The 12,280-nt window shown below is 36.4% G+C and overlaps 1 protein-coding gene across 1 annotated transcript in view; it reads right to left on the bottom strand.

Annotated features, from left to right (window-relative positions):
• Window positions 1-11,091, bottom strand: part of LOC135205510 (mucin-5AC-like) — a 477,203-nt gene extending 466,112 nt beyond the window's left edge. Inside the window, exon 1 of the mRNA XM_064236248.1 lies at window positions 11,055-11,091. Within this exon, the coding sequence (XP_064092318.1) occupies window positions 11,055-11,076 (22 nt within the window). The 5' untranslated portion in view covers window positions 11,077-11,091. The remainder of the gene's footprint in view (window positions 1-11,054) is intronic.
• Window positions 11,092-12,280: the final 1,189 nt, after the last annotated feature.

The following is a 12,280-nucleotide window of genomic DNA, read 5'->3' on the forward strand; positions in this document are numbered from 1 at the left end:
CTGGGTCGGGACGTTGGGTAAAACTCTCTGCTGAAGGCTGTAGGTTTTATCACCTGTATGTGTCAGTTGGTAGGGGTCTTGCCTTTCTTATGAAAGACCTGGGTTTGATGCCGATGTGAGTCAGGAATATATGTATACATACATATACATATAACATATATATACGTGTATATATATATATATATATATATATATATATATATTTATATATATATATATATATATATATATATATATATATATATATATCGTTACGCAATGGTACTTATCGGCTATGAATTGAAGGGGCCCAGTTTGATATCTATAGGCAGTTGATTACGAGTAATGGACATGGTCTTTAGTCAAGTGCATCATCAGAGTCTTCTACGAAAAAAAAATATAGTAACTATTGCATTTCACGAATTAGAGAGTGCATGTTGAGTAGAATTTATCACCCGGGCACGGTTAAATTGTTTTTCATGTTTATATCACCTGGTCAAGGATATGTGAGTTGCCTCTTGCCCAGGACTTCCCATGCCGAGGAACGAGAGGCACGCAAACTTTCCCTTTGTTAGCCGATAGCACCAGCAGCGTCTTGCAAATCAATCGGCTGTGTTTATTCAGAACCGTAGAAAAACTCGTCTTTTACATCCCATCTTTGCCACAACGATTTCTTCGCAATTTGAGTTACGAGTTTCCGCTGGCAAATTTGCCCCGTCTCCAGCGAAATGTTTCACACCTGTCTAGTATAATGTGTGGTGCAGATCTCTCTCTCTCTCTCTCTCTCTCTCTCTCTATATATATATATATATATATATATATATATATATATATATATATATATATATATATATATGCATATATATATATATATGCATATATATATATATATATATATATATATATATATATATATATGTTACAAACCTCTGGGGTTCTAGTACATCTACGAACCATCCACCGTAACTCAAAAACAAATCACAAAACATTCGTTAGAACGATAGTTCACAGAAATAAACAAGGGTGGAGGAGGCGCTCAATAACACAAAAACTCTTACATTAACTAACAAGCATTTGGCTGCTTAAGCAAAAGAAACTTAAAAGGAAACAAGGCTGATTTAAACTTGATAAATAAAAACAAAAACTACGTTAATGTATTACCTTCCTCCCCCAAAACAAAAAAAGTATTCACATAGAATACATTTTTTTTAAACCTAAGCAAAAATGCCGAAAAGGAATTAACTTAAAACATTTCAAAGTAATCAAAACACATGTACAAAAAAAAAGGGACAAAGTAACTATTCCAAATCTCTGGAAATAGATACTCAGCAAAATAATAATATACAGAATAACCAAAAAAAAAATCATAGTCACAAAGTAAACTTACCAAAATAGGCAACAGGGAACCTCAGATTAGACTGTCCCCGCAGTTCCATAAGCTTACAGCTAGAAACCCTCCTATCATCTAACTGGGAGGGAGAGTCTACAAAGACTAAGAAATACAAACTACCAAAATCCTAAAGAAGTTCAGGTACAACACAAACTAAGCTAAGGCTGAATACTCATACACACAACCTCTTGCACCACACACTTACCAAAAGTTTTTTATACAACCCGAGGAAAAAACAAAACGAGAAGGGCGAGGGGAGCAGAGGAAAAACTCACGACTACATCTGAGAGAGAGCATCAGGAATACGGTTATCAGAACCTTTAATATGTTTTATCACCAGCGTGAACTCCTGTAACTGCAGGGCCCAACGCAAAATCCTCTGATTGGAACCCTTCATTCTTTCAATGAAGACAAGGGGATTATGGTCGGTCCAAATCTCTATGGAATAAGAAAAATTGGTTACATAGGGCTTAAAGTGGAGTAACGTACGAACCAGGGCCAAGGCCTCCTTTTCGATAGTAGAGTATTTTCTCTCGGCCGCTAAAAGTTTCTTACTAAAATAAGATATGGGACGAACTTCTCCAGCCTCATCTCTCTGAAAGAGGACTCCTCCAATTCCAACGTCACTAGCGTCAACAGCAATAATAAATGGTTTTCTGAAATAAAATTAGGAGACATTAGAATAGGATTGGACACCAACATCAACCTAAGCTTTATGAAAGACTCTTCACACTGAGGTGACCACTCAAATTTACGGCCTTTTTCCAATAGTTTAGTAAGCGGGTGAGCAATGTCTGAGAAGTTCCGGACAAACCTACGATAATACCCCAACATACCCAGGACTCTCCGGACCTCTCTGACATTGCACGGTCTCTTCAAATTTACAATGGCCTCTATATTAGCTTGTTTGGGGGCTACTGAACCCAAACCCACTTCATGGCCCAAATAGCATACTCTGGCCTTACCAAACTCACATTTACCAAGGTTCACAACAAGACCGGCAGCTCTCAGGGCTTCAAACACCTTTTTTAACCTTACCATATGCGTCCGCCAGTCGTTGCTGTGAACCACCAAATCATCTATATATATTTCCACCCTTCCAAGCCACAAATGACCCTATTCATTAGTCGCTGGAAGGTGCAAGCTGCATTCTTCATCCCAAAGGGCATCACTTTACACTCGTAAAGCCCAAAGGGAGTTACAAAGGCAGAAATTTCACGGGCTCGATCAGACAGGGGAACCTGCCAATACCCTTTCAACAAATCCAACTTTGTTATAAACTTGGAGGACCCTATCTGATCGAGACAATCATCTATACGAGGTAAAGGGAAGGAGTCATTTTTAGTGTGAGTATTTACCTTATGATAGTCGACGCACATTCGGAACTTTCCGTCAGGTTTTTTTACGAGGACAATTGGAGAACTCCATGGACTCACCGAAGGATTGAATGAGGTCGTTGTGCTCCAGCATATACTTAATTTCCTTATCAACAATGTCCCTCTTCATTGGATTTAATCGATAAGGACTCTGCTTTACCGGGGAAGCACTGCCCACATCGACATCATGCTGGAGCAAGCTCGTTCGTCCTGGCGCATTCTGAAATAACTCTGGGAAGGCAAGGATTAATTCCATAATATCACTTCTCTGATTAGTCTCCAGATGCTCTAATCCCTCTTTAAAATTAAAAATTTCTAAGTTCTGAACATTGTCAAATAGAGCATCAGAAGACACCTGACCAACTAAATTTACAAAATCATCCGTAGGAGGCTCTACTACTACCACAGATACTGGTTCATAAACAATAGCCAAAGGGTCCTTACCAAAGGAAGTATAAGACTTCAATCTATTTATATGAAATACCCGGCACTTTCGTTTGGTCCCAGGGGCTTCAACCTCATAGTTTACCTCAGACAGCTTTCTCAAAACCTTCCAAGGTCCCTTATACCTTGGCTCAAGAAAGTTGTCCGAGTCTGTACTTAATACCAAAACCAATTCCCAAAACCATTCCCCGGGCACAAACGAACTACCTTTGTCTTTTTGTCAAAATTAATTTTCATGGCAGCTTGGGAAGAAGCCAAATTCTCTCGTGCAAACTTCGAAGCCATAGACAGCTTTCTTCTTAAGGTTTCCACAAACTCACCCACATTCATCTCTCCTCTTTGTTCAGACTCAATCACCTCATGGACTATCTCCAGAGGACCACGTACCTTGTGACCAAATACTAACTCGAAGGGAGCGACACCTGTGGATGAGTTAGGGTGATTCCGTATGGCAAAGAGAGCAAAGGGAAGCCCTTTATCCCAATCCTCTCCTTGCTCATAACAATATTTCTTTAATACACATTTAAGGGTCTGGTGAAATCTTTCCACCACACCCTGACTCTCTGGATGATAGGGTACGCTGGTAATGTGCTGAATGGCCAGTTCAGCACACTTACCCCGAAATACCCTACTTGTGAAATTAGTTCCACAATCAGACTGAATAGTACGAGGCAAACCATATCTAGAGAAAAACTCTATGAGTTTCTCAAACACTGCACGAGAAGTAATTCTCCTCATAGTGAATGCATCAGGAAACCTAGATGCTCTGTCCATAACTGTCAGGAGATGGGTAAACCCTGACTTAGTCCTACGTAAAGGCCCAACCACATCAATCACCAACTCCACAAAAGGTTCTCCAATGGCTGGAATCGGATTTAAAGGGGCTTTTGGAATTGGTTGATTGGGTCTTCCCATCACCTGACATGCTTCACAACTATTTACAAACAGTTTTACTGAAGACTTTAAGCCTGGCCACCAAAAATATTTAGCTAACCTACTAAAAGTTTTGCACACACCAAAGTGGCCAGAAAAAGTCTTCATGTGCCAATTTCAAAACTGAATCTCTGAACTGAGTAGGGACCATTATCTGCTCGTTTCGAGATGTTATATCAAGGGCATGAGAGGAAGGGCGACTAACTCTATATAACACACCTTTTATAACACAAAATCGTGGTCTAGTCAAATCACTCGTATCACCCAGTTTCAAAATTGAACTCTTCCTTCTGAGCTTCAATAAACTTTGAACGATCCCAATCAGGTTTTAATAACTTACCAAAAAGCTTATCACTACTACTAACTACAGACCCAGGTCTTTCTACTTCTACAGCTAAACTACTAAAATGTAAATCATCATCATCATCATCATGTAACAAATCTGCTGCCTTTGCAGCAGCTCGTGTCGTTACAGCCACTGGGCAAGCATTCAAAGACAATATTGGAAACAATTCACGTCCCTTGTCATCCAACATGTCATTACCCAGTATACCATCTATGCCTGGGATTTGTAGGCTTTCTACAACAGCTAATTCTGTCTTCCTATTATAACCAGGGAAGGACAATTCCACCTCAACTAAAGGTGCTGATACCATCGTGTTCGGGAAACCTCCCAAAACCACAAAATCACCTGAATTATTAACTAGGCCCTTCAAAGATTCCTTCAATACTAAAGACCGAGCAGCCCCAGTATCCCGCAAAAACTTCACCTTTAGGGTTTTCGATTCGGTAATCAATTTGCCAAGCCAAATATATTTATCATAAAGTCATAAATCCCTACTAGATATAGAACCAACATTTTCCCCCTTGCTACAACCATCATTAGCCATCAATACTGGTGGATTCTCAACCTGAGACTTATTAGACATAGGGTCATTTGATATTAGAGCTACCGGATTATTATTGTTTCTTTGGAGGTACCTCCTTCTGGCGTTACACTGTGCTTGAAAATGTCCTGGTTCATTGCACCAGAAGCAGGTCCTTCTTACTCTATTACCATGGCCAGAAGTTAACTTATTACTTTTGGAGAAGACTCTAGTGTAAGATCCACTTGAGCCCTCTCCCTGAGCATCTCCAGTCCTATTCTTGTGCAGATTCCCCTGGACACGATTATCTCCTGGACCACCTAATTTCTTTTGATAATTATTTGACTTACCAGGCTGAAAATTAACTACAGATGCAAGATTACCTGACCCAGCCCGATGAGTCAACACAAATTCATCCGCTATCTGGGCAGCCTTACCAAAACTGACTGCTTTAACCTCTTCAAGATAAATTCTTAATTCCTTGCTACAAGCCTTTTTAAACTCTTCTAGCAACATAAGCTCTCTCAAGGAGGAGAAGGAGACTACTTGGCAACTCTTAAGCCAGTCGTCAAACTGCTCCTCCTTGAGACGAGCAAATTCCACAAATGAGAGAGAGACATGTTTAGTAAAATTACGGAACTTTAGGCGATAGGCCTCCGGAACCAATTCGTAAGCCTTAAGAACTATTGCCTTAACCTTATTATAGTCCCTAGCTACACCTTCATCTAAAGCATTGTATACCCGAATTGCCTTGCCCACCAGCCTGCATTGAATCAAGACTGTCCACATCTCTGGGGGCCAAGACAACGGGTAGCCACACGCTCAAATGCCTTAAAAAATTCTGGGACGTTTCGCTCGTCAAATACTGGGACCAATTTCAACGCTGCCCCTATGTTAAATTTATCCTGAGAGGACCCAGTGGGAGTACTAAAGTGATTTGGGGAACCTCTTAACCTAGCCATTTCCAAATTGATTTTAGCCATAGCCAACTCATGCTTCCTCGCCCTCTCTTTCTCCTCAAACTCAAGTTTCATCAACTCAATTCTTTTGCATATAACATCATATTCACTGTTCTCCTGGGATTTTACAGGCTGTACCGGAGCTACATCAACATGGACAGAATTCTCTGGCAAAAATGGATTTAATGATACTTCTGGTTTTGAAGGAAAATTAGCGTGTCCTTCAAAAAGGGTACCAATCCTAGGGGGATCCTCAAATAATGAAAAACCAGGATTTACACTTACACTACCTTCTTGCTCTTCATCACTACTTGCAACACTATCAAATTCCTCAACTAAATGCTCACCCTCAGCTAGGCCCTGAGCTACCCTGTTTTTTACAGCCTCTAACAAACACGCCTTTGTCTCAGCTGCCTTAAATGGTATCCAGCCAACGAGCACAACTTACCAGATATTCTTTGTTCAGAATGGATAAGTGTTTAAGCAGTCTGCTGACCCTAAAAATCAGCGGGGTCAAAAATAAACTCCTCCATGATCATCAACCAAACAAAGAGGGGGAAGGTAACCACCTACTCAAAACAAATACTGCCAAATCCCCCAAAGTGCTGTGCCGCAAACCAAAAACACAGAGTACACCTGTGTACGATCCTGTCATGGTCGCCAAATTGTTACAAACCTCTGGGGTTCTAGTACATCTACGAACCATCCACCGTAACTCAAAAACAAATCACAAAACAATCGTTAGAACGATAGTTCACAGAAATAAACAAGGGAGGAGGAGGCGCTCAATAACACAAAAACTCTTACATTAACTAACAAGCATTTGGCTGCTTAAGCAAAAGAAACTTAAAAGGAAACAAGGCTGATTTAAACTTGATAACTAAAAACAAAAACACTTTAAAAACTACGTAATGAATATATATATATATAGTATATCTATTATATATATATATATATAATATATATATATATATATATATATATATATATATAGAGAGAGAGAGAGAGAGAGAGAGAGAGAGAGAGAGAGAGAGAGAGAGAGAGAGAGAGAGAGATCTGCACCACACATTATACTAGACAGGTGTGAAACATTACGCTGGAGACGGGGCAAATTTGCCAGCGGAAACTCGTAACTCAAATTGCGAAGAAATCGTTGTGGCAAAGATGGGATGTAAAAGACGAGTTTTTCTACGGTTCTGAATTCCTGATATAGACTAGAATCGAATATAGAATTCAGGCCAAAGGCCAAGCGCTGGGACCTATGAGGTCAATCAGAGCTGAAAGGGAAACTGATAATTAAGAGTGTTTGAAGAGTGTAAATGGAAGAAAAATTTGCACTACACTATGAAGCAATTGTTAGAGAGGGTGGACAGTCAAATGGAAGAGAATTCTTGATGCTGGATATAAATTCACCACATGAACGGGAACATTAAAAAAAATTAATTTCATTTGCTTTTATATTTCTCACTGCCATTTGCTTTATTTTCATGTTATCTGTGTCTTTGTTTTTGTATAATTTTGTTGCATTTCTTTTCTGCGAAGTTTGCAAGGTTACAGACTTGAATTTAGTTTTCCCATAATTCAAATAATAAATCTCTTCGTAAGGAGGTAGTGCCGTCAGTGTACCTCACAGAGTGCACTGCAGTCATTAGTAACGGTTCTTTGCAGCGTCCCTTCGGCCCGTAGCTGCAACCACTTTCATTCCTTTTACTGCACCTTCATTCTTCTTCCTTCTTGCTATCCACCCTTTCCTAATAATGATTTTATAGTGCAACTGCTAGTGTTTCCTCCTGTTACACTTTTGTAACCCTTTACTCTTAATTTTCCTTTCAGCGCTGAATGACCTTGTAGGTCCCATCGCTTGACCTTTGGCCTAAATTCTATATTGCATTCAAAGGCCGAGAGAATCCCCGTCAATCAATCATACGTTGACGACTCTCCAGAAAGCGTAGATCTTTTCTTTACAGTCCATCTTCCTCGAAGAATTTTCAAGCAGTTTCGCCTTATTAATGCTAAACGCTATCAAGACGTACCCCTGACAACCGTTCTCACTTGGGACGACGAGAGAGAGAGAGAGAGAGAGAGAGAGAGGAGAGAGAGAGAGAGAGAGAGAGAGAGAGAGAGAGAGAAGGGCCTCTGATACTCAGTGCGAAATCACCTCGGATTTTTTGCCTAAAAGGATATTTCCCCTTTTGAAGTTTCCTAGACTTTTCACTTTTTCCTCGTCATGGTTGGTGGCATGATGCCGCGTGCAAAGGAAGGAAGAAAGGAAGGAGGAAAAGAAACAGGAGTAAAAAAAGTTATATACCTTAAATCAATGCAGACCTTCATGGGACTCCAAGTTTCCAAATGGCTTCTGTGAAACCTATAAAGGTAATGAAGATATGTAGTTTCTCCGGAAAAAAGGGTTCTGCATATTTGTTCCACGTACTGTCAACAACCTTAACATAAATCTTCGTATAGATTCCCTTCCTTCCTAAAGAATCTCTCTCTCTCTCTCTCTGCTGTTTGACGCTAGTAGGTCAGTTCCTTCAACAGAGTGAATAACTCTGCAAATTTATTTTATTCATTTTTAGACATTTATAACATCTGCAAGCTCACATATTTTTAAAGGGATTGTTCAAAAAAGCAATAGTAATGTGTATGTGTACACATACACACGCATATAATATATACATATATAGATGATATATATATTACTTCGTTATATATATTACTCGCATATAATATACAATAATATATATATATATTATATATATATAATAATATATTTATTTATATATATATATATATATATATATATTATTATGGATGCATGCGTTCATATGCTTACAAAGTACCAAATTTACGCGTATTTATAAACAGACAAACAAACAATGAATACGCAATAAAAATATACATAAAAAACACACGTAGCTTACCAATAATGAGAGGAAGAAAGATGTACCAAATGATTAACGCAAACTAAAGAACAGGTAAAGCAAATACAGACAAAAAGAAGGAAGACAAAATGACAATTAGAGAGAGAGAGAGAGAGAGATACAAAAACATGACAAAATGCAGACAAAAAGAAGAAAGACAAAATGACAAGGAGAGAGAGAGAGAGAATATAATAAAAACATAACGACATCCAGCACACGAAGACAAAATGACATGAGAGAAAGAGAGAGTAACTGAAGAAAGGAAGATATAGATATCCGGCACACCAACGAAGACAGACGCCCCTGAATTCTTGATGGGCGTGGCATCTGACAAAACTGGCCACATCTTATTTTATTCATCTGGCTCTGGCTGTCGTGTAACATTCTTTCTTTTTTTCATTCTTCTTACTGCGTTATTTTGGGGGGGTCGCCTTCAGAAAATATAAAAGGCATGAGGTGCTTGCAGTTGACCTGGGATGAACAACCATGATATTTGCAAATATATGTATATAGTATTTACTTTTGTGTTTTTTATACTAAAAATAAATAATAATAATAATAATAATAATAATAATAATAATAATAATAATAATAATAATAATTTAAACAGCTCATGGCTACTTACAGACTTACAGATAGGAAAACGGTAAGAAAAAATAAAAAAAACAATACAAAATTTTAGATATACGAAATAAAAAGGGATATCAAACACGCAAATAATACACACACACACACACACACACACACACACACATATTATATATATATATATATATATATATATATATATATATATATATATATATATATATATATATATATATATATATATAATATATATATATGATGTGTGTGTGTGTGTGTATGTATGTATGTATAATGAGAAGCCTTAACCTAAACAATAAAGCTCATAAGACCTACGTCGATCCAAACTACACGCAGCGCCACTCACCTCTTGTTTTGAACGTTCTCTCATGCTTCATGGGTCTTCAGACCCATCCTTACCACAGCTCTTAAACTACATCTAGCCGAACTATCTCAAAACACTGATCTACCTTTTACTAAATCTTCGTTGTGTTTCGATAACAGAGATTATAAGTGTAATCTAATTTAAAACCATGCATAAATATGTAAATTTCAATATATATATCAATAATTTTTTTTATGTAGAAACGGAAATGCAAGCAATCACGATAGTCAGGCAAATATACTACGATCCATATACCGGTATACATACCACCCTGGCCATATTAAGAAAACGCGAATGCAGCCGCAGACAATACAGGTCATAAAATACACATAAAAGTTATATCATACTCATCAGAATATTTGGAAAATTCCTGCGCTCGACGGGAATATGTACGGCAGAATGAGTATCAACTCACGAGTATATCTCTCTTGACAGTCGAGTGGTCTGAAGCACCACTGAACGTCGTTGGTTTATCGCTGTCCGGTTGTTCGAGCCCGCTAGGTGACGAGCCGCTTCTCAGTTATAATTCCCCTTCGATATTATTTCCGAGGTAGAGCGAAATGGATATTAAACGACATATATAATATATATATATATATATATATATATATATATATATAATATATATATATATGTAATGTATTTATATATATGTAATATATATATTATATATATATATATATATATATAATATATATATATACATATATGTATATATATATATATATATATGTATGTATATAGATAATATATATAAATTTATATATATGTATGTATATATATACATACATATATATATATATATATATATACTATATATATATATATATATATATGTGTGTGTGTGTGTGTGTATGTATAACTGAATCACGAAAGTTTGGAAACGTGATAAATCCATAAATAAAGGTATAAGCCACGAAGGAAAAGTAAACAACGGAGGTTTCTGCAAGATCTTTCGACTCAAACGTCCTTTATTTTATCTGCAAGGACGTTTGAGTCGAAAGATCTTGCAGAAACTCGTTGTTTATTTTTCCTTCGTGGCTTATACCTTATAAATATATATATATATATATATATATATATATATATATATATATATATATATATATATATATAAAGAACGAACTGCAAATTCGGAAAAAAAAAATCTCAAGAGAATTTAAAAAACCAACTGCAAAAGAAGAAGCATTGTAAAAAGATCAACAAAACGACCGACCTTTCTCAATCGGCGTTGCCATCCTTCCCGAAAATCCTCCTCCGCTGCTTGTCAATGAATCTCCCCTCATCAGTCAGCCACCTACGAGATGCCAGAAATGACAGAGGAATGAATTCAAATTTCCTAGAATTACCGCTTCGAGTAATTTGTCAAATGAACGCTAACTCACTCAGGTTTCACGATGATGAAATTCATTTGTTACAAATATATTTCTTTGCTCTTCAATAGAACATTTAAAGAAATGCATTCATTGCAAATGGAATATTTAAAGAAATATATTCGATACATATATTCTATTTACTCTTTAGTTGAAAATTGAAAGAAATGTATTCACTCAACATATGTCTGTTTACTATTTAAAGAAACTTTTAAAAAAATACATTCATTGCACATACGTCTGTTTACTCTTTAATGGAATATTTAAAGAAATATATTCACTACATATACGTATATTTACTCTTTAGTGGAAAATTAAAAAAAAATGTATTCACTCAACATATGTTTGCCTACTCTTTAATGAAACATTGAAAGATATATATGACCTCAACACATGTCTGTTTACTCTTAATGAAACACAGCAAGAAATATTTACTATGCATACTTCTTTGCTCTTTAATGGAACATTTAAAGAAATGTATTCGCTACATATACTACATCTGTTTACTCTTTAGTGGAAAATTCAAAGAAATATATTCACTCAACATAAGTCTGTTTACTCTATATTTTAAAGAAATATATTCACTCAACATATGTCTGCTTACTCTTTAATAAAACATTTAAAGAAATATATTCACTCAACATATATATGTCTGTTTATTCTTTAATGAAACAGGCCAAGAAATATATTCACTCAACATGTCTGTTTACTCTTTCATAAAACATTTAAATAAATATATTCTCTCTACATATGTCTGTTTACTCTTTAATGAAACATTTAAAGAAATATATGACCTCAACATATGTCTGTTTACTCTTTAATGAAACATTTAAAGAAATATATTCACTCAAAATATATATGTCTGTTTACTCTTTAATGAAACAGGCCAAGAAATATATTCACTTAACATGTCTGTTTACTCTTTCATAAAACATTTAAATAAATATATTCTCTCAACATATGTCGGTTTACTCTTTAATGGAACATGCCAAGAAATACTTACTACGCATACATCTGTCTGGCTTTAATGGTACATTTAAAGAAATAATATACGAAATAACCTACTCTC

Source organism: Macrobrachium nipponense, chromosome 24, assembly GCF_015104395.2.
Source record: "Macrobrachium nipponense isolate FS-2020 chromosome 24, ASM1510439v2, whole genome shotgun sequence".
NCBI classification, from domain to species: Eukaryota; Metazoa; Arthropoda; class Malacostraca; order Decapoda; family Palaemonidae; genus Macrobrachium; species Macrobrachium nipponense.